Source organism: Triticum dicoccoides, chromosome 2A (assembly GCF_002162155.2).
Source record: "Triticum dicoccoides isolate Atlit2015 ecotype Zavitan chromosome 2A, WEW_v2.0, whole genome shotgun sequence".
Lineage (NCBI taxonomy): Eukaryota > Viridiplantae > Streptophyta > Magnoliopsida > Poales > Poaceae > Triticum > Triticum dicoccoides.
Window position 1 is genome coordinate 31,776,505 of NC_041382.1, and position 23,698 is coordinate 31,800,202.

General features: G+C 45.7%; 3 protein-coding genes across 3 annotated transcripts; 2 read left to right on the forward strand and 1 right to left on the reverse strand.

Annotated features, from left to right (window-relative positions):
* The first annotated feature begins 612 nt into the window (after positions 1-612).
* On the forward strand, positions 613-2,643 carry LOC119352957 (anthocyanin 3'-O-beta-glucosyltransferase-like). Its single transcript, XM_037619538.1, has 2 exons — positions 613-1,590; positions 1,838-2,643. Exons 1-2 carry the CDS (start codon positions 643-645, stop codon positions 2,390-2,392), a joined length of 1,503 nt encoding a protein of 500 aa, XP_037475435.1. The 5' UTR covers positions 613-642; the 3' UTR covers positions 2,393-2,643.
* Positions 2,644-6,388: 3,745 nt separating this feature from the next.
* Positions 6,389-15,901, forward strand: LOC119357506 (ABC transporter C family member 4-like). The gene is made up of 11 exons (XM_037624429.1): positions 6,389-8,476; positions 10,292-10,612; positions 11,113-11,199; positions 11,501-12,112; positions 12,202-12,366; positions 12,473-12,767; positions 14,021-14,235; positions 14,342-14,647; positions 14,758-14,821; positions 15,152-15,391; positions 15,501-15,901. Exons 1-11 carry the CDS (start codon positions 6,389-6,391, stop codon positions 15,614-15,616), a joined length of 4,509 nt encoding a protein of 1,502 aa, XP_037480326.1. The 3' UTR covers positions 15,617-15,901.
* Positions 15,902-16,447: 546 nt separating this feature from the next.
* Positions 16,448-22,940, reverse strand: LOC119352958 (L-type lectin-domain containing receptor kinase IX.2-like). Its single transcript, XM_037619539.1, has 3 exons — positions 22,065-22,940; positions 17,846-17,995; positions 16,448-17,748 (listed from the first exon to the last, which is right to left on the reverse strand). The coding sequence occupies exons 1-3, from the start codon at positions 22,909-22,911 to the stop codon at positions 16,784-16,786; spliced, it is 1,962 nt and encodes a 653-aa protein (XP_037475436.1). The 5' UTR covers positions 22,912-22,940; the 3' UTR covers positions 16,448-16,783.
* Between the last annotated feature and the right edge of the window lie 758 nt (positions 22,941-23,698).

Genomic DNA, 23,698 nt, shown 5'->3' on the forward strand with positions numbered 1-23,698 from the left:
AAAAAGATGCTAGAGTAATATAAGTGACAACATTTGATAGAGCAACACAACCAAATCAGGTTATTATAAGTGACACCAGTTGATAGGGCGAGATCACAACGGGTGAAACATGCGGGGAGGAAAAAGATGCTAGAGTAATATAAGTGACAACATGTGATAGAGCAACACAACCGGATCAAGTTATTATAAGTGACGTCACTTGATAGGGCGAGATCACAACGGGTGAAACATGCGGGAGGGAAAAAATGCTAGAGTAATATAAGTGACAGCATTTGATAGAGCAACACAAGCAGATCAAGTTATTATAATGTGAATACGGAATATAATGCTGATTTTTCTAAATGGCATCTACATTTGGATGCCACAGAGTATCTCTTTTGATATTCACATATTCATAATAATTTTATGATAGAACGTGGCAAGCATAAGATTAACTGGAATGGTTTTAAAAAGGAGCAAAAAATTCAAATGTCCTTTTGAGTTGATTGCCATTCACGGCATCCGATCGATGTGATGTGAGTTGTTGTCCGTAGTAATCACCACTCTAGCGCCCACAGCCTATAAATTAAAGAGAAACGGGCGGGAGAGGAGTACGCCATCATAAGCATGCAAACCACCAAAGAAGAACCGGCCGGCGCAGCCATGGCGCCTGTCAAGGACGGCGAGCCGCCGTTGCACATACTCTTTTTCCCGTTCCTCATCCCCGGCCACCTCATTCCGATGGCCGACATGGCGGCGCTGTTCGCGGGTCGTGGCGTCCGGTGCACCATCCTCACCACGCCGTTCCAAGCCTCCATCATCCGCTCCGTGGTCGATCGCGCCAACAAAGACAACCCTACTTCACCGTCGATCGATATCTCCGTCGTTCCTTTCCCGGACGTCGGGCTTCCGCCGGGCGCCGAGAGCGGCATGGGCCTCGCGTCCCAGGACGAGCGCGACATGTTCAATCAGGCGGTGCGGCTCCTCCGGGAGCCCTTGGAGCGGTCCCTGGCCGATCACCGCGCCGACCTGGACGCGGTGGTGTCCGACAGCCTCTTCCACTGGTCCGTGGACGTCGCCGCAGAGCACGGCGTCCCACGGCTCGGCTTCACCGGCAGCAGCATGTTCGCCTGCTCGTGCTTCCACAGCATGCTGCGTAACTGCAACCCGTCGGACTTGGACAACTTGCAGTCTCCATCGTCTTCCTCCACCGACGGTGAGAGTGATCCGGAGGCCGTGATGGTGGCGCTGCCGGGACTGCCGCACCGCGTGGAGATGAGGCGGAGCCAGATGATGAAGCGGCCAGAAGAGTGGGCCTTCTTCCGAGGTGTCGACGCCACGGAGCAGAGGAGTTACGGCGAGTTGTTCAACAGTTTCTGCGAGCTGGAGCCGGACTACGTCAAGCACTACCGCACGACGCTTGGACGCCGAGCGTGGCTCGTGGGGCCGGTCTCGCTCGCCAGCGGCAGCATGGGCGTGGCGTCGAGGGGCACCGACGCGCTCTCGCCGGAGGCGGACGGCTGCCTGCAGTGGCTCGACGGCAAGCCGGCTGGCTCGGTGGTGTACGTCGCGTTTGGTACGCTGGCCACCTTCTCGCCGGAGCAGCTGCAGGCAAGGTTTTCAATTTCGAAAACAAAATAATTTCGGAAATTTTGCATATTTCAAAAATCATTTCGGATTTTGATATTTAAAATTTCGCTTAATTTGAAGGAATTCTAACATAATTTAAATTTATTTTGGAATTAGTTTGGATCTGTCTTGAAATTTCGGGGCTAAAAATATTTTGGACCCCACTAAAATATGCGAAATTTCGGAAATTACATCAAAATTTCGTTGAAATTTTTAACTCTGCCTGCAGGAGCTGGCCCGCGGCCTCGATCTCTCGGGCAGCAACTTCGTGTGGGTCATCTCCGCCACCGGCGCCACAACATCTTCAGATGATTGGATGGCGGAAGGCCTCGCGACGGCTTCGCGTGGGTACATCATCCGTGGGTGGGCGCCGCAGGTGCTCATCCTGAACCACCCAGCCGTGGGCTGCTTCGTGACCCACTGCGGGTGGAACTCGACGCTCGAGGCCCTAAGCGCCGGCGTGCCGATGGTGACGTGGCCGCGGCACGCCGACCAGTTCCACAATGAGAAGCTCGTCGTGGAGTTACTCGGGGCGGGGGTCAGCGTCGGTGCCAAGGACTACGCGTCGCTCACAGAGGCTCATGCGGTGATCGCCGGTGCGGTGATTGCCGAGTCGGTTAGGAGAGTGATGGGTGCTCAGGGCGACGCAATACAGAAAAAGGCCAGAGACCTCAGCGCAAGAGCGAGGGACGCGGTGGAGAATGGTGGATCATCGTACGGCGACGTCGGGCGGCTGATGGACGAGCTCGTGAACCGCCGGATTCAACGGCACGACGCTCGTTGAGTTTGCTTCTTGCTCGTCACCGGTATCTCGGTGTACTAGCTAGCAGCACAATGTCAATATGTCATCACCATTTTGTCAGTCCCTGATTGAGACTACCATGCATGTGTACTGCTGCCTGAAATGCACTGTTTGAACCAAAGCAAGAATGGCATCTGGCCGTACACGTATATGTTGCAACGGGAGAATCACACAGTCATAGCTCAATAAGCATGTCGTAACCCATCCCTCCCAAACGCACATATGTCCATATCTTCTAGTATTTCCAGATGACTTTCTCAAAGGAGGCTCGAATATTCTCTCCTTGGCATGTCTTCTCCTCCGTTGCTCCTTCGCTCAATGCGAATAAAACTGAAGCCGAAATCAATCGTCCACCCTATTAGACCCTTCTTGAGGCACTGGCCCTTTGGAAAGGAAGCTCAATGGCTCATATATTTCTACAACCACTACATGGTTCATCGGTGCTTCGCTATGGAGCCAACGTCAATTACCATAAATCATAATTGGCTGGGTAAGATTCATATTCGACAGGATTGAGAACGCCTAATTGGAACTTTGAACAAATATTAATTTCTTTGCATAATGATCCTCCTTCCTCCATCCTCCCACTAATATAAGTATAATATAATATAATAGGAAAGAGCGAGCAGTTAGTGTTGTAAACAGGAGAGACTTTTTTGATCCGAGCCACTATCCTCGCTTTTGATTCGATTCTGATTCTAACTCATCGTGTCGTAGACGTGCTCCACCACGGCCACATCCGGACGATGTTGTCTGGCAAAGATTATCACCTCACCAGACCCGACCTAAATTGTACGAGCAGGAAAAAACTACTGCAAGGACCAATTCACAAAAGGTTTCGATCTCGGGTTGATGTGAGCCAACAATATGTACCTAGCTAGGTGCTTTCAATTATTAGCTCAGCAGTCGTATGAATATGCTTTGCTTCAGAGAAAAATCAGTATAATTTCTTTTTGAAAAGAAGATCCAACGCATACTCAGAGTAATAATCAAACATCGGGTTTCTAACGATGGGCATAGATCAAACCTGCATGATTCACACCATTAACTTGCGTGCAACAGGGAGACACATACTATGTGTGCATGCAGAGGGCAAAGCAAACATTAGCAAATGATGAGCTGCCACCGGCGAGTACTTTTTCAACCCCTTGCATACGTGCGTGTAGATCGGAAGTTTATCCCGCAAAAAAAAAAAAACAGGATGAGGTGATGAAGCTGCCGCCAGCCATTACTTGTCGTCGACTCCTCCCGCCTCACGAAACGCTTCACCTTCCTTGGGTAAATTCCAGAGTTTGCCAGTTGATAATTAATAGGTAGATATTTTTCCACTCACTTGTTCCTTACGTCTTGTATAAATTGCAGCATTGGTAGCCACGGGCAAGGTCACTCACACTCAGAGAAGAATAGATTTGTTTACAATTGCTTCATTAGAGAGCCTGATTTTTCTAGTCAATTGTTCTCTGCATCTTACAGGTTGCAACATAGGCTTCACATTCAGAATTTAAAAATAATTGTGCTATTCTTAGTTTGGTCCGCCCAGTTTTTTCTTTCAAGCTCCGCCACTGCCGGCCACTGCCGGTGAGGTCGACACTGGCTTGCCATAGGAACATGGCTTCCTCGCCTCGCGGTTGGGCTGCTTGATGGCCGAAGTAATCCTCCGACCAGCACTGATCATGAATGATTCATGGCTGCCGATGAAGACCGTGGGCAGCAGTGTAAGAATAGTACATGCAAACAAAAAGTGCGTCTAGGCAATGTTCGATGAGAATCAAGGTTCAATGCCATGGTGGTACTGTACCTGTACGATGTATTTACTCGACAATATCTTGTAGAGGAGCTACTCGTCGCTAGAGAAGATGAGCGAGTTCCCCCGCAAAAAAAAAGGAGAGAGAAGATGAGCGAGTTGGCCTCGGAGGTGACGATGATCCGCTCGTACGCAGTGTTCAGTAAAACTAGATGATACCCATCATGTTGTTGCGGGAATATTTGCAATACATTTCGATGATATGTGATTTCTATGGAATGTGAATAGTGATACTATGAAAACTAAAATTGCAAATCCATATGCTTTATTGTGTTTGATTAATGTATTGTAAAATATCTAATACTAGATGATACCCCGCGCGTTGCTGCGGGAAATTTATGGCATGCCAAAGTAAAAAAATTAAATACTGTATGGCGTTGCTGCGCCTCTTTAGCTAGGATCCATTGGCTACGTAGATAGGGTAAATACTGTAGCAAATAAATAATAATGCTTGCCTGCATGTAGAGAGGTGTGCATGCAAGTAACAGCAGCGGCATGCACACGCATGCGCGGCGCTCTCATCGTGAGGCTGCCGGTCTGCCGGAGCACGGAGGACGTCGCGTTGCGGCCTTGCGGGGGAGATGAGACGAGGGACCCGGAAGCCTTCTCGCTGGCGAGGCTGCCGGAGGACGTCGTGCTTGACATCCGGAGATCCTGGCGCGCGTGTTTGGCGCCGCTGACTCCTTTCGGTGCGCGCCGCGCGCAAGAGCCGGGGAGCGGCTGCCACTGCTGCTCCCTTTTTGGCTTCCGAAGCAGAGAGTGCTGCCATGGCGGGGAAGGTCCGCCGGTCTCGAGTTTCATCTACACCTACACGCTGCGGTTGTCTTCGCTCGATCGGCTCCTTGGTCCCCGGCACCGCCGGCCTCCATGGCGGGCCGCTCCCGTAGCACCGTGGCGTCCTCCTCATGCGCTTAGACCTGCTCTCCAGCCCATGCCACGGGCTCCCTTTGCTAAGCCGCGACTGCTTCTTGGACTGAGCATGCGCGTGCCTGTGGGCTGTGGCCGACGCTGGCCGGACGTCGGCAAGAAGGTAGCAGGATCTGCGGAACACAAAAAGGAAAATATGCGAGGTCCTACAATATTATTTCTTTGTGAGAAGTGAGGAGGTGGAATAGGAAGGGAAAGAGATTGTGCATGCTGTGACACAGGAATAGGAAGGGAAGACGACCACACAAAAATTTGGACGCATTCATCAGTTTCCTGTATTGTCCATCGTGAATAATAATGGGCTGCATGTTGATGGAGTAATGGGCTGCGCTCGTGAATAGTAATGGTTTGCTATTTAAAAGAAAACTGAGTGCAGAGAGAATAGGAATAGACTGCGCTCAGGAAAAAAAAAAAGAATCAGAGCATGTCAGCTTGGTTGTTGACCACTGCTGATGTGGCAGATTTTTGTAAAACTGAACGCAGATGTGGATAGTGTGCATGTAGAGAGAATTGCTATTAGTGGGGATCAACTTCTTAAGATTGTAAGATATGTTTGCATGTTGAGTGGATATTTTCCTTCTTTTCCGGGGGCCGGGTTGTGCATCATCTTCTATATCTAAATAGCTAGCCCCATTAATATATTTCTCTCAACATGCAAGTATGTCACATCATCAAGCAACATGCATGGCAAAAGGCCTACCACAACATGCATTCTATTTTCATGTGCATGAATGCATCATCAAGCAACATGCATGGCAAAAGGCCTACCACAACATGCATTCTATGAATGCATGTTGTGGTAGGCCTTTTGCCATGCATGTTGCTTGATGATGTGACATACTTGCATGTTGAGAGAAATATATTAATGCATGAATGCATGTTGTGGTAGGCCTTTTACCATGCATGTTGCTTGATGATGTGACATACTTGCATGTTGAGAGAAATATATTAATGGGGCTAGCTATTTAGACATAGAAGATGATGCACAACCCGGCCCCCGGAAAAGAAGGAAAAAAAAATGATCCAGTTCCAGTCGCGTTTGACTGTTCTGGGCCATCTCCTGGGCATGCGCCACCTTCTCCGATTTCTCCCACCCAACAACTTCTCCTAGATTCTCTCTCTCAAAAAAAAAACTACTTCTCCTAGATGTTGCTCAAAAAAAAAAAAACTACTTCTCCTAGATTTTTTGAGAACTACTTCTCCTGGTTCACTCGTTCCTCCGGTCGAACACCTCTGAAACCTGCGAGATGGGAGGAGAAGGCGGGCTCCCGTGGTGGCTGCCCACCATCGGGTGCTCGCCGCCACCGTCTTCATCCGGCTCCTTCGCCGGAACCCTCGCCTTCCTCCTCCTCTCGCCGTGCCCGCAGCGCGCGCTTCTCGGCGCCATCGACCTCCTCTTCCTCGCCGCATCGCTCGTCCTCGCCGCCCTCTGCCGCCGTGGCGCCAACGGCGCGTCCCCTGAAAAGGATCCGCTGCTGCCCTCACCGACGCCGGACGTGCCGGTCCGGGCCACCGGCCGGCACGCCGTTGCCCTCGGTGCCTCCGCGGTCACCTCCGCGGCGTCTGTCGTCCTCCTCGCACTCGCGATCTTCCTCCTGCCGGCAGCAGGCACTACGCCGTGGCGCGTCGCGGGGTGCACCTTCCTCGCCGCCCACTGCGCCGCGCACGCCGCGGCCGCGTGGACCGTGCTCGCCTCGGCGAAACGAGCCTCCGCTCACCCTTGGCACCTCCGCGTGTTTTGGGTCGCCACCGCCCTCGGCGCCGTGCTATTCTCCGTCTCCGCGGCCCTCCGCTGCGCCGACGGCTCGCCGCTCCTCCCCGACGACGTCCTCGCCTTCGCCGGCCTGCTCGTGTCGCTTCCTCTCGCGTACGTGGCCATCACCACCTGCACAGCGCGTGATGAAGAGGCCGCCGAACAGGACCAGAACCCCAGCGCGGCGGTGGCGGCGACGCCGTACGTGACCGCGTCGTTCCTCTCGCGCGCGACCTTCAGCTGGATCAACCCGCTGGTCTCCAAGGGGCACGCCAACGAGTCCCTCGCCGACACCGACGTCCCGCCGGTGTCGCCAGACCACCGCGCCGAGTCTGCGTACGCTCTTCTCGCGTCCAACTGGCCGGCGGCAGCGCGAGGGTGGCGGAGCCCGGTGGGCGTCGCGCTGTGGCTGTCCTTCTGGCCGCAGTTCCTGCTCATCGCGGCGCTGGGGCTCGTGCAGCTGGCGGCCATGTACGTCGGCCCGTCGCTCATCGACCGGTTCGTCGAGTTCATCCGCCGGGGCGGCACGCCATGGGAGGGCCTCCGGCTGGTCGCCATCCTGATCGCCGGCAAGGCGGTCCAGACGCTGGCGTCGCACCACTACAACTTCCAGGGCCAGCTCCTGGGCATGCGCATCCGCGGCGCGCTGCTCACGGCGCTGTACCGCAAGTCGCTGCGGCTGTCCACCGGCGCGGCGCGCGCGCACGGCGCGGGCGCCATCGTGAACTACATGCAGGTGGACGCGTCGATGGTGTCCGGCGCCATGCACGGGCTGCACGGCCTGTGGCTGATGCCGCTGCAGATTGCAGTAGCCCTGTTCCTCCTGTACGCGTACCTCGGCCCCGCCGTGCTCATGACGCTCGCCGTGATCTTCGGCGTCATCGTGGTCACCGCGTTCGCCAACAAGCTCAACCTCGGCTACCAGTTCAAGTTCTTCGGCGCCCGCGACAGCCGCGTCAAGGCCCTGACGGAGATGCTCGGCAACATGCGCGTGATCAAGCTGCAGGCGTGGGAGGAGACCTTCGGCGGCAAGGTGCGGGAGCTCCGTCGGGCCGAGGTGGGGTGGCTGAAGAAGGTGATACTCTTCGTGTGCGCTACCAACGTGGTCTATTCCAGCGGGCCCATTGCCATGACAGTTCTCGTGTTCGGGACGTACCTCGCCGCCGGAGGGGAGCTCGACGCCGGCAAGGTGTTCACGGCCACCGCCTTCTTCCGCATGCTCGAGGGACCCATGAGCAACTTCCCGCAGACGATCGTGATGTCCATGCAGGCGTTCGTGTCGCTCGGCAGGCTGGACAAGTTCTTGGCGGATGCCGAGATCGACACCATGGCGGTGGAGCGTCTTGGCAGTGGCCCCGCCGGGGATGAGGTGGCCGTGAAGGTGCAATGTGGAGTGTTCGAATGGGACGTCCAGGGCGGCGATGGCGAGGAGAAGGATGTCAGAGGGGAGGAGCCGGTGCTGAAAGGGATCGAGGTGGAGGTGTGGAAGGGGGAACTCGCGGCGGTGGTCGGAGCGGTTGGCTCCGGCAAGTCGTCGTTGCTGTCCTGCATCATGGGAGAGATGCATAAGGTCTCCGGCAAGGTGAGTGCATGTACTCTTGTCTACTCCCTCTCATTTCAAAATAGTTGAAGTTCTAGTATTTTCCTAAGTCAAATATCTTTTAGTTTGACTGAGTTTATAAAAAATCCACAAAGATCTACGGTAATTTACCGGCTCAGTCTCTCGAAGATAATTTATAGTCGTAGGATGTGTGTTTTTGTGTTTATAGATCATAATAGAGCCTGTGATGATTTCTCAATTTCAAGATTTACCGACTCGGTCTCTCAAAGTTACTCATAGTGGTAAGGTGTGAGTTTATATGTTTATGGATCATAGGAGTGAGTGTTCGTATCAGGGCCCGCGTCTACATTGTGATCTACAAATATAATGAGAGTTTAAAGCACATATTTAATTGAGATTTCATTTCCATCATGGGAGATACACTCCTTGATATAGTAAGTTATTTTTCTTCTAGGGGCAAGAGTATCAATTAGGGTAAAAAACGCGTAGTTGGACTAGTCAAAACCACGAGTGCAAAGTAAACGAGAACAACTTAGTTTAAACTAAGGGATATTCTACTTTTCAGTGTAGTTGTTGTGTTCCTTTAGCATTGAAATATACAACACATAGTGTTATATTGTTTATATGCCTTACAACACTTCGCCATGTTGTAAGACACATAAGAAAGGAAAACATAAGGTAGGACCTCATTTTTCGTATCCCCAAAATTCCTATGGAATTAATCATCTCTACATGAATCTTCTGCTTCAAAATCAAAGTTGTACTAAAGCAGCGCCAATTAATATGATTGGCGGGAGTGAATTCTAAAAATAAACCGAGGAAAAGCTAGTTTGTTCCGTCGATGCAGCTGGGAGCTTTATTAGTCTTGGATCTGATGTCTTTTTCCCTGCGTGTTCGTGCCGCCTTCTCGCGGTATCCGACCAATTTGATATTTAGATTAGAAGCCGATCTGTCCAAAGACTTGACCCATGAATTTCCGATGTATCCTATGCAAACATCCTTGACCCGTAATGTGGATGCTAGTTGGATCCTGAAAGCTGTTGCCTGCTCTTGTACTCCGTCGCCTGTTTCTTGGTCCACCTTACTCAATACATTTCAATATTTGTGGTCGAGAAGAATCAAACAAGTAGTATGATAACCTAGAATCAAACAAGCAGGCAGGGCGTAGGCATGATTCCCTATCCTATAGAAATCGTAGACTAATGTATAAATAGTTAAATACAGAGGCATATGCCAGACGCATGTTCTCATACGGAATCCTCTGAACAGCGCAATCTGTTGTAAAATATGGCATGCATATGTCCTTCCTTCAGAGCTAGTACTCCAGAAGGCCAGAACGATGCTATGCCTTGTTGTAAAGTGTACAAATCCAAGAGGGCTGTAGAAAATTGTTGTGGACAGTTGAGAATTGCAGTACAACTTAGAAGACACTCCGGACACACTCTGTCTATGTATTTTCAGTTTTGGTTTTGGTTTGCAGATAAGCTCTGTTGGAATAGACGTTCAGTAGGAGAGCATGGATATTTGTCTAGGAAAAATTATCATACGGATCGTTAGCTCCACAAGCAGCCTGTCTTTTTCTTGCTACTTGGTCATACTTTGCCGATGATGATTTCAGTATTCAGGAGAAAAACCATGGAATTTTTACAATGGCACTGCATCTGCTTCTTGAACTTGTCCATCGACAAGAGTAGCCTTTATCTGCTTCTTGTATTGTAGCCGAATTACATGTACACACAGCAGCATCACTATCTTCTTTTCAAATCAGTTTAATTACTTTTCTGCGTTTGCCAGCATCTGTCTTATTTATATATTTTTTGTCTTCAATATACATAGGTTAGCGTGTATGGGACCACGGCATGTGTCACTCAGACAGCTTGGATCCGGAATGGAACCATTCAAGAAAACATTTTGTTTGGACAGCCGATGAATGCAGAGACATACAAGAAAGTCATACATGCTTGTTGCTTACAAAAAGATTTAGAAATGATGGAGTTTGGCGACCAGACTGAAATAGGGGAGCGAGGGATCAACCTAAGTGGTGGCCAGAAGCAGCGCATCCAGTTGGCAAGAGCAGTTTATCAAGATTGTGATATATATCTCCTTGATGACATATTTAGTGCAGTTGATGCTCATACTGGCTCAACTATCTTTAAGGTAAATAATCTATTGCTGCACGTCCTGTTTCTTTTCATGTACTGTTTCAGAATTCATATAGTTGATTAGGTTTGGGATAAATGCAACAATAACACAATTTAAATGTTCATGGGAAGCACCTGGAGAATATATTTTCAAATGATAAAGCATGATACCAGCTGCCACAGTATAGATGGTTTAGAAAATGTGCAGATATGGAAATTGAGATCTTGAGAAAAGTGCATTCGTGCGACATATTCGATTACTTGAACAAAAAAGGATGCTGCATTTGGCCATTGAATTATAATTTTGTTGATACCGGTCATCAAATATCAGTTTCTTTTGTTCTTTCAAATCTTTTTTTTTTCTAATGCTATTTATTTAGCTTTCTCATCACTACAGCAGTGCGAAAAGAAATAAAGGTTTGTGTGAAACTGAAAGTATAGGGCTATGACTAGAATATTGCTAGTATCTTAGCCAATTACTATTAAGTAGGACTAACAGGTAACCTTTCTCTGCAGGAATGTCTCAAGGGCCTACTCAAGAATAAGACTGTTTTGCTTGTTACTCACCAAGTGGATTTCTTGCGAAATGTGGATACTGTATTCGTAAGTTCCATTTTTCAACTGCGTGTATTGCTTTAGGAGGAAATAGAGTAGACATATATTCTTTCTGTAGAAAATAAGTGACTATGGTCCCTAAAAACTTTATTTGTATTTAGTGGCAATGTTTTCTTTGTTTCAGGGATAGGGAAAGAACAAATCTAGTGTTCATAACTATGGTCCCTAAAAACTTTATTTGTATTTCTCAAATCTATTTTTAATTTTCTTTACCTGTCAACATTTTCCATACTTCATATACCATGCTGATGATATTGACAGATAACAGAGATGAAACTGCATTATGCAGGTAACGAAAAATGGGGCGATCATTCAGTCAGGGATCTATGGCGATTTGCTAGATTCATGTTCAGATTTTCTAGCTCTTGTTGCTGCTCACCACAGTTCCATGGAAGGGTCAGGGGTGCAAGGCCACACTGTTCAGAACACAGAGAATTCTCCAGCCACGGGTAACTCCAAACCCATTAAAGAAAACAGCAATACGACCGCTATTGCTCCGAGCAATGAAGCTGGTTCTTCTAAGCTAATTGAGGAAGAGGAAAAGGAGAGTGGCCAAGTGAGTTGGCATGTGTACAAGCTATACATCACACAGGCTTGGGGTTGGTGGGGAGTTCTGCTCATTCTAGCCATATCTGTGCTGACAGAGGGATCCAGAATGGCTAGCAACTACTGGCTGTCATATGAAACATCAGGAGGCACCATATTTGACATTTCCATGTTTCTTGGTGTCTATGCGTCAATAGTTTCTGCTTCGGTTGTATTTCAGTTTATCAGCCTTCTTTTCATCGCCTTTTTGGGGCTTAAATCAGCGCAGGCCTTTTTCGGTAAGATGTTTAACAGCATTCTACGAGCTCCAATGTCATTTTTTGACACCACTCCTTCAGGAAGGATTCTAAGCCGGGTACGTCTTGTGAAGACATAGATTTTGTTTGTTACTGGTCATGTATACAATCTTTTGTTGAAGTATACCCTTGTGTATTCTTTCTGCAGGTATCAGCGGACCAAACTAAAATAGACACTGCCCTTCTATTCTATATGGGTATTGGTGTATCGATGTGCATTTCGGTGGTTAGCAGCATTGCAGTCACCTGCCAAGTAGCATGGCCGTCAGCCATAGCGGTGCTTCCCCTGCTGCTATTGAACATTTGGTACCGGGTATAATTCAGCTACTACAATACATCTTAGAGGACTCATTCTTCATATTACCAGCCCCTAACTGAATAATGAGGAAGTTGATTCCTAACTTTTCTTTATGTTTCAGAATCGTTATATTGAAACATCCCGAGGGCTAACTCGTCTCCAAGGAGTCACAAATGCACCAGTTATTGATCACTTAACGGAGACCATTTTGGGTGCTCCAACTATAAGGTGCTTTGGGAAGGAGGATGGATTTTACCAAACAAACTTGGACAGAATTAATTCAAATTTGCGTATGTCCTTCCATAACTACGCAGCTAATGAGTGGTTTGGATTTCGCCTGGAGCTAATTGGCACTCTTGTGTTGTCCATAACTGCTTTTCTCATGATCAGCTTGCCTAGCAATTTCATCAAGAAAGGTATTATTAAGTCTCCATTAATTGAGTATTTATAGAATTGCATTTCATAGGACAGAGTATACTTTATGATCATCATGTTCTATATGTTTTCTTGGTCTAAATTTACTTGTTTTCTCGAATCTGATATCAATTCTGTAGAAAATTGAATCTTGTGCCAATTCTTATTAAGCATTGAGGGTATGTCCAAATCACCAGGGTCACGAATAGAGAACTCCGATTTATGAATTGGAGTCAGTGAATCACAATTATTAGATTCTTCAATTGGTGGCCGGATTCGCAAAGCGGAGAGATTCCATCAAACTAGATTCTTAGAAGTGATGGGCAGTGAACCGAGCAAACTAAATCTGCAACTCTCATGTTACTCAAGAACAAGTCAACTCATTTAGCATAGAAACTAACTTCGTTAATTGTCTATACAAAGGAACTATTCTAGTTTGATTATGTGAAATGTTTATTAGAGGGGGAAGCCCGGTGCACGTAGCTCCCGCTTGTGCAGGGTCCGGGGAAGGGTCCGACCACTTTGGATCTATAGTACACAGCCTTTCCCTTCATTTCTGCAAGAGGCTGTTTTCAGGATTTGAACCCGTGACCTCATGGTCACAAGGCAACAGCTTTACAGCTGCACCAAGGCTCCCCTTCCCCAGACCCTGCACAAGAGTTTCTTAACGCACATAATCGTAGCACATTCATATCTGTGATAAACTAACTCGTGCAACAGCTATGTTTGTGGACTAGCTAGTTGGTAGTAATTACCAATTGAGATATGAAACCAGCCTAACACTTGTTGATTGTGACACAACATTAATTAATGATTGGGCTAAGCCTTTTCTGGTGTACTTGAAGTCTTGAACCAACAAGACAAGTTTAGTGCTAGCTGTTCTGTGTACCATAAGAAGTGAAGAAGTGCTTGCTTGGTGCAGTGGCAAAGATTTTGGCCCTATTCAAGAATTCGTCTGATTAAGCAGTTAACTTGCCGATTAGTCCCTACTCGTAGGGTCACCGAGTAGCCGATAAACTGATAAATCGTCCGATTAATAGATTAAATGGAAAATTAGCCTATTAATCCCCTACACGCCAGCCAACTAAGCGGCTACCAGTTAACGATTTCCTTAACAATGGTTTTTGGACTGGTGAACATAGGAACTGGACAAATTTTCTTAATGTTTGTTATTCAGGCACTGTATAGTTAGTTCTTTGTGACCTTCAAATGCATCAGGTCATCCCGTCATTGATATTTACTGTTTCTGATGTAGAATTTGTCGGCATGTCCCTTTCCTACGGCCTTTCTCTCAATTCCTTGGTGTACTTTGCAATTTCAATAAGTTGTATGCTAGAAAACGATATGGTCTCGGTGGAGAGGGTGAATCAGTACAGCGCTCTTCCTTCTGAGGCAGCATGGGCAGTGTCAGATTGTCTCCCCTCGGCAAATTGGCTGCAGCGAGGAGATATTGACATAAAGGATCTAGAGGTCAGTTTTTTTTTCTTTGTTGATTCTTCCTTTAGCAAGTGTTTCTTATCACTATTATTTTCTAGGTGATTGATAAAAGTTAGCCACAAAATACTATTCTTTTCAGGTTAGGTATCGACCAAACACACCTCTGATTTTGAAAGGCATTACGATAAGCATCCGCAGTGGAGAAAAGATAGGAGTTGTGGGAAGGACCGGCAGTGGCAAGTCAACCTTAGTCCAGGCATTGTTCAGGCTTGTGGAGCCTGCAAAAGGCCAGATTGTCATCGATGGAGTAGATATTTGCACTTTGGGTCTTCATGATCTGAGGTCTCGCTTTGGCGTGATTCCTCAAGAGCCTGCGCTCTTCGAAGGAACCGTGAGAAGCAACATTGACCCAATTGGGCAGTATTCTGAGGCCGAGATATGGCAGGTACAGTACAGGTTATATAGCCGCTGTGTGTTTCACTACATAAACTTCCCATTTGATACGCCGAGTAATCCATGTGTTCTATTGTTCTTAATGTGATTGTTCCTATGCAGGCCCTTGAGTGCTGCCAGCTAAAAGACACTGTAGCTGCAAAACCTGAGAAGCTTGATGCACCAGGTATGCTAATTACACGGGAATCTCGATTCTATGCAGAACATACGACTAAGTGATAGTACAATGCAAAATAGTAGTCTAGGCTTTATAATATCTAGAATCACTACGTTTGTGGTATGATCCTATAGTGATCCTGATCTTGAAATACACAAATTCAATCCTTGCATAGATACAGGTCCATCAAATGGTAATGTATTTTGCAGCAGGGAACCAAATGACATTGTTATTATAGGTTAATGCACAAATTTGATGATTTTCAGTGCAGTCTAGGCAATCATTTCCTATTCTTTGGTAATAACAGCGGACAAATACTTGTTGCTTGTTGTTTTGTAGTTGCCGACATGGGGGAGAACTGGAGCGTGGGACAGAGGCAGCTTCTCTGCTTCAGCCGAGTCATACTGAAGCGCAGTCAGATCTTGTTCATGGATGAGGCGACCGCTTCTGTCGACTCCCAAACGGACGCGGCCATCCAGAGGATCATCCGGGAGGAGTTCCGGGAGTGCACCGTCATCAGCATTGCTCATCGTGTCCCGACCGTCATGGACAGCGACAGAGTTCTGGTGTTGGATGCAGGTAGGCTGTGGCTTTACACGGATGACCTACTTCTAGCTTCTACCACAGTGGTTTCCCAACAAGGAAATTGCGCTTCTGTTTGAATTCTGAATGTATTTTACTGTTTCAGGGTTAGTGAAAGAGTTTGATGCTCCATCCAAGCTGATGGGAAGGCCATCGGTTTTCGGGGCTATGGTTCAGGAATATGCGAACCGCTCTTCTAGCGAGCAGGCAACCCATGGATGATGCACATGTCTTGGTGGCAAAGCCGAATAATGTAGATTGAGATACAAGCGGCAGAAGTTTAGGCATATAATTAGGGGTGTGATAGATGATTTCTAGAGGAAAATGTGGTATGTTTTGCTGCCATATGTGTAAAATCAAAAGAGGAAGGAATGTCTCTTATTCAAAGTAAAAGAAAACCCACTTCATGCATATTTTCACACAAAGGTGTTTTTTCTCCTAGACATATACATATATTACTGAGAACATAGTTTTCTCTAATGAAGAAGATATTTTTCTATTTGTTAATTTCATGCTTTTTGCTTACATTCAGTTCGTTGACTTTGTGACGATAAATTGTGAGGTATTATGACTGCATTTGCATGCTCTGTAGAAGCATTTTCTGTTCCTCCCAGGGTACATGCGTTTTATAACTGCTCACACTAAAATTTTGACCAGAGATAATCTAAAGAAAATACAACATTTTACAAAATACATGATTTTTTATAAATGGATGCGTGAACACTTCTAAATTTCATGAACAATTTTTTAAAATCATCAACAGTTCTAAAAATTACATTAATAGTTTTATCTGTTAACACACATTTTTAATTATATAAACATTATTTATACAATCTGTGAACATTTTAAAATCCATTGAATATCTAACTTGGCATGCTTGTTTTTGCTTTCTATTTTTACACCCAATGCCCAGCTTCTATACACAATATACACAATATATCCCCACATGGAGGGTCCCAGACACAATATACACAATTCTGCTGAAAGTGATACCAGTCCAGTATTTCTCTCTCTCCCTAGATCTGGATGAGTCGGCACTGGGTACCTGCCCGTATCAGGTGTCTCCGTGCGCTCGACGTCCTCTCGGAAAAATACATCACAATAGCGCTCCCTACTTTAAGAATAGACGAAGTTTCAAAGCACAGTGACATGGTGTTTTCGGAAATGTTACAACCATTGTGCCCACAAATTACCGTGATTCAAAAATATTTGCCACACTAGAGATATTTTACTTAACTTAACCTTGTACACGCCTATAGAGCTATAGGATTTAAAATTCCACATATTTAATATCTATGAACTCATATTATTTCACGGACATGTTCACTACGCTAAAGATGTTTCCCTTGCATTTGCGAGAGCCACATTCCTAGTTAGTATGAAAGGAAATCAATCCTTGTGCCTCATTGAAGTATCTTTGAGGTAATGGCTAGATGCCGGAGATTGCTCGTGCTTGGAGAGCAGGTCGATGACATCTTTGATAGATGGACGGTCGTCACGCGCCGTCTCGACACATGTTAGCCCGGTGATCATGACACGCTCCATCTGCCACCACCACTGATTCAACTCCCCTCTCAGCCGCTCATCCACCATCTCGAGGATGGCTTTTCTGCTGTGAGACTCCGTGACGGCCGCGATGAGGGTGTTCCGGTGTGCTGCCGTTCCCGGGACGGACGGTCTCACGCCAGTGGCCACCTCTAGCAGCACCAACCCAAAGCTGTATATATCAGAGGCAGAGCTCAGCGTGCCGAGCTCGATGTACTTGGGGTCCATGTAGTCCGTACTCCCGATAACGGTTGTCCGAGGAGTACCCCCGCCTCCATGGCGGATGACCTGTCTTACGAGTCCAAAGTCGCCGAGCTTGGCCTCAAAGCCCTCTCCCAGCATCACGTTGCTGGGCTTTATGTCCCGGTGCAACACGTACCTCTTTGTTGAGTCATAGGCACCATTGTGGAGGTAGTCAATGGCGGCTGCGATACCGAGAAGGATATTGTACCTCTGCGGCCATGTCAATATTCTCCCACTAGCGCCGCCATCATGGAGATGGTCGCTGACGCTACCGTTGGGTTCGAGCTCGTAGACGAGCACCAACCGGCCACCATCGTCGCACCATCCGATGAGCCGTAGGAGGTTCTTATGGCGCAGCTGGCATATGGTCTCGATCTCATGCACGTAGTTCTTCCGGTTCTGCTTCAATGTTGGATGCCGCATCTCCTTCACCGCCACCTCCCGCAGGTCTGGCACAAGTAGCAACCCTCTGTACACGTCACCGAAGGAACCCTTGCCGATCTTCCTATCTTGCGAGAAGTTGTCTGTCGCCGCTACCAGCTCAGAGTAGGAGAATTTTCTTGCAACTTTGATTTTTTTCCGTGATTGAATAACATGGTTAGTTGGTACTGATCGAGTGACTTTTCTAATTAAATAAATAAAATCCATGATACATATATTTACCTTGCAAACAATTTCCATCGAGGCACCGTCTTGGCCTTTTCATAAATTTAGTATAGAGAAGAGCGAGAAGAGCCGCTAGTAAACCGGCTAATAAAACTGCCGAAACAGCTAGGAATATCACCCACATTTTTGTCTCTGTGTGAGATGGATCTGTTAGAAAAATAACAATCGATTATTGTCTTATTTTTGGTGCTAAATTGTAAGGTCATTACAAAAACATAAATCTAGCTTAACTATAATTCTAACAATTTACCCTACAGAAAACTTCAAAACTGCAAACAATTTCTGTCGAGGCACCATCCATTTTCCCTCCTGAAACATTGGCTTGGCTCATATATTAAGCTAATTCTTTTAGGCTCGCCAAACTCTCTAAACCATCATGTCCCGGTTTGCCAACCATTATGATGGAAAATTTGTTGTTGTAAAATGTTAGAATATGAATCCAAAATCATGTAGTTTATACACACATTCTTACAAAAAGTATGACGTCTACAAACTATGCAAAGAAAAGAAAGATATTTACCGTGTACATCACAAATGTTAATATTTTGTAACCAATATATATACACAAATATACTTCATCTTGTAAACTACATGTATTAAAAAATCAAAATTTTAGGACTTGTCAGCATAATTTTGTTCTGCATGAACCGATCGGTGGGTGTGAGAACTGGGGAAGGAGGAAATTACTCCGGGGTATGGTACTTTTAGAGGTTAAGGCTTAGTTTTAGGTCGCTAAATGATGTTGTGATGTGATTATTTTATGAAATACTATGAAATTTTTCCAAGAAGAAAAAATACTATTCAAACAACCACTAAAATAGGAGGAAATGGGTTGGGTAAACGGGATTATGATTAACAAGACTCCACCGTGTTATCAAACACAAGCTAATTGATCCGAACTAGTAGCTTCACTGGGAGTGAATTTCTTCCTTTTTTTTCAAATTTATTCCTCTTTCTCACATAACCAAAATTTTAATTGAAAAAGTAATAACACTCAAATCACATTTAAACATCAATCTAATTAACAATATGGATTTCAACATGGTCCCCTCAATCTCAGCTCTAAGATCTTAAGAAGCATGATGTGTGGCAATTGAAGATGAAGACAATTGGCCGAACGGACGTGAGAGTCGATTCAGGTGCATGTGATAACGTGATGTTGCCATGCAACATTGGCAAGGTGTCACATTTTGTGATGGACCAGCAGTAAACTAGCTAGTCCACATACATATACGGTAGAACAGAAGTTTTTTTTATTCTTATGGCATAGGGATAAGATCGATAATAATCCAATCAAGACCCTTGATTGGTGATGTGTAATGTTCTAGAAGGAGGTTGATCGGATGGGGTCCACACCAACAAGAGGCTAGAGTGATGAGAATGTCACATCACATTAGGGATGGTTATACTTGGTTAAGTTTATTAATTAAGTTATTGCCTATATGCAAAATAAAATATCTAATTAAATTTCAAACCGTGGGAGTAAATCAATAGATGAAAACATCAAGTTCGACATGTGGTTATTTGGGTTGTGCTATCTTTTTCCTGAAGAAAAATAAAATAGAAGAATATGTAGGAGATCTACATTAGTGAAGAAGGAAAAAAACAGCTAAATTCAGATTAAGAGGATATAAACTTGGGTTTTGAGTTTTAAAATTGTCTATCGGTAAAGAGGCTAAGCTAGAGACATGAGAATGTCGCATAATTTTTGGGATGAGTATAGTTGGTTAGGTTTATCCTAGTGAAGTTTAGATTAATATACAAGCCATTATAGTGTGCTGGGTCGTTTTGGTATGGAAAAAAATGAAGTTAATACACAAGCCATTATAGTACTGAAATATATATACTTAAGTACGCCAATGACAGGAGGATGCAAAAGCTTTATGTTTTTATTAGTCTCCACCGTGTGATCAATTATGCGATCTCGACTCTTGGTACGTGATGTGTGCTGTTACTGAGCGAAGTCGAATGGCGTCCACACCAACAAATAGGCTACGTAAACTCACAAATTATTGGGGATAATCTCAACTTATTAGGTTTAGTGAAGATAGCTATTTTTCCTACTATTTATAAATCTAGCTTAACTATAGTTCTAACAGTTTACCCTACACAAAATTTCAAATATATAGGAAGTCCATTTTTCCCTCCTGAAACATTGGCTTGGCGCATATATAAGCTAATTCTTTTAGGCTCACCAAACTCTCTAAATCATCATGTTGCCAATCTTTGTGAAGGAAAATTTGTTGTTGTAAAATGTTAAGATATGAATCCAAAATCATGTAGTTTATACACATATTCTTACAAAACGTATGACCATCTACAAACTATGCAAATAAAATAAAGATATTTACCGCTACATCACAAATGTTAATATTTTGCAACCAATATATGCACACATATTTTACTCCATCATGTAAGCTACATGTATTAAAAATTTCAAATTTTATTGGATTTGTTACTATAATTTTGTCCTTACATAAGCTAGTCGATGGGTGTGAGAATGGAGGAAAAGAAAATTGCTCTTGTGTTTGATACTTTGAGAGGTTAAGGCTTAGTTTTAGGTAGCTAAACGATGTTTTGATGTGATTATTCTATAAAATAGTATGAAATTATCGCCACACAACCACTATAAATAGGAGGAAATGGGTTGGGTAAACAGGATTATGATTTACAAGAATCTACTGTAATATTAGACATAGTTTATGTGAGCCAAAAGAATTGTGAGCCAAGCCAGTAGCTTCATTGGGAGTGAATTTCTTCCTTTCTTAAAATATGTTCTTCTTTCTCACATAAACAAAATTTAAATGAAAAAGTAATATCACGGAAATTGCATTGAAAAATCAATCTAATTAACAATATGGATTTCATCATGGTCCCCTCAATCTCAGCTCTAAGATCTTAGGAATCATGATGTGGACTGGCAATTGAGCATGAAGACGATTGACCGTACAGACGTGAGAGCCGGGGCAGGTGCACATAATGGCATGATGTTGCCATGCAACATTAACAGGGTCGTACGTTTTGTCATGCACCAATAGGAAACCAACTAGTGCACGTACATATGCAAAAGAAGCTTTATGTTTTTATTCTCGTGACTTAGGGATAAGATCGATAATAATGCAATCAAGACCCTTGCTTGGTGATGTGTAACGTTCTAGAAGGAGCTCGATCAGATGGGATCCACACCACCAAGGGGCTAGAGTGATGTGAATGTCGCATCACATTAGGGATGATTTATGATTATAGTTGGTTAGGTTTATTAGTTGAGTTTAGCTTGCCACATGCAAAAGAAAACATCGAACTACTACAATCTAGAAAATACTCCCTCAATCCAAAAAATGTGTTGTGGCTGAACCAAAGCCACGACCCATTTTTTGGATTGGAGGAAGTATCAAATAAAATATCAGACCGGGGGATTAATTAATAGATGAAAATACATCAAATTTGACATGTGATTATTTGGGTTGTTCTATGTTTTTTCAGAAGAATAATAGAGCAGAGCATGCAGGAGAGCTATATCGAGGGAAATGCAGCCAAATTCAGATTAAGAGGATTTAAAGTTGGCTGGTGAGTTTTAAACTTGTCTATTTGTAAAGAGGCCAGCTACAGACATGAGAATGTCACATCAATTTTGGGATGATTATAGTTGGTTAGTTAATACATAAGCCATTATAGTACTGAAAGATATATACTTAAGTACGCTGATGACAGGATGTTTTTATTAATTTCTGTCGCACGCGATCAATTATGGACTCTTGGTACGTGACGTCTGCTGTTTGTGAGCGAAGTCGAATGGCGTCCGCACCAACAAATAGGCTACACACATAAAGTGACAAATTATTGGGGATAATCTCAATTCATTAGGTTTATTGTCTTTTTGATATAGGACCCTCCTAACTGGCGAACGTTCGCCAGCGGAAGTGGCACATGCGAACAATTCGATGGCAGTTATAGTTGTGATGAAGTGGGGAGAGGTGACATTTTCTTCAGAAGACATGACATTTTCTTCCCGAGAAGGCAATTTTCGTCTAAATAATGCGGTCATTTGATCCCGTTTTACAACTAAAACTGACGGTAAAAATGGTTCACTTGCCAGCCCCCTTACAGCGAACGTTCGTCGGGGACAATTACCGTTGATATATTGGTAAACCTTATGGGAAGATTAGAAATTCGTTCATGCAGCTGGTGTGACATCGTTAGATTTGAAGTGGGTTACCTGTGGAGTGGAAGGACCAAGCGAGCAGCTGGTGCGACTCGCAAAGGACACCGGTGGCCGCGGAGAACCCGACGGCGGCGTCCTGTACAAGGCCGGCGTTGTCTCTGAGATCCATGGTGGCGTTGAACTCGTACGTAGTGCTCGACTCGGACGCCAGCTCGGTTTTCCGAAGCGCCACCTTCATCACCTTGGACTCGCCGTCGTACGTGACGCTCGCCAACATGATTCCATGTAGGCTGAACGGCGGCAGGCTTCTGGTCCGGTTGGACCTGATGCCGTTGACGTCGACGCCGATGTGGTCGCCACCGCTGGCGCCGTCCCCGTTCGAGGGATCCCAACCGTGGTTCCAGCGAGTGTCGAATTCGACAGCGAGGGTGTGCGGCGGGCGGCGCGAGTCGGCGGTCCCCGTGCTGTTGGGGTTGCTGAAGAGCCCGAGGAGGCCGCCGTCCGAGCCGGGTGGAGGGGTCGTCGCCGGGAAGGGCCCGAGGAAGAACGCCATGCCGTCGCCCCGTGAGAGGTTGTCCGTCCTGTCGCTGTCCTGGACGATGGCGAAGCGGAAGCTGGTGGTGAAGCTAGCCCTCCTGCCGGTGCGGTCGTCCCAGAGGCGCACGGGCTTTCGGTGCACGACGCGGCCGGTGAGGTTGGAGCTGTCGTCGGTGAGGATGATCCGGTCGCGGCCGGCGTAGGAGGCGTTGATGAATTTGAGCTGCTTGCGGTCCCTCGGGACAGTGAAGTCGTAGTCGAAGGACAGCGCGGCGGCGCGAGGAGTCGCGTAGGCGGCTAGAAATAAGATGTAGCAGCTGATCAGGTAGTACGTGGGTATGAGGATGCTTCTTGCATGGGCCATGGCTGCAGCTAGCTAGTGATCAGCACATATCATTTGGCTTGCTCATGCAGGACGATGCTGGGGGTGAAGTATTTATTAGTTTGATTCAAGTATAGTGGACTAAGACCCTAGAGACAATTGCAAGCTTGACGAGGAATACTATTTGGATTAGTCAAGTCAAACGTTTATACATATAATAAATAAATGAAAGGATGCCTAAGAGAATATATAAATGGATTTGCTAATTCTTGTCTAGATGAGAATTAACAAAGTCCCCCGCAAAAAAAAAAAGACAATTAACAAAGTCTAGTCTAGCTTTTACACTCCTTGATTAACCGAATAAAAAAGAAAAGAAAAAAATCACTACAAATATTATGGTGAAATCCAACAGATGATACATAGTTATTTTTTATCTAGATGAGAGCTAAACACACCCAATTTTCCTCATGCCGTGCCGCCTCTAATTGGCATCCCTCTAAGCTTTGCCCCTCCCTCCTCACCTCCGTCTCTACCGCTTGCAGTGTCATCCCGTCTCCAGCGAGGTCCTGGCTTGGCCTTGCCAGAGTTGATGCTCACCGTTGGGCTCCTCACGTTGGCACCGTCTTCAGCGTCGGTGGAATCGACTGATGCTTGCAAAATTTTCAGGCACTTCATGTTTAGCAAATCCGAAAATGAAATGTATACCCCTCGAATTGGCATGTTATGATAGCTTCAACTATCTTCCTAGATCACCTCATTAGAAATCCCCATTTTGGGACCGACTCTTTAACAAAGATTAGCATGTTGGTACCATTTTTCATGTCAAAAT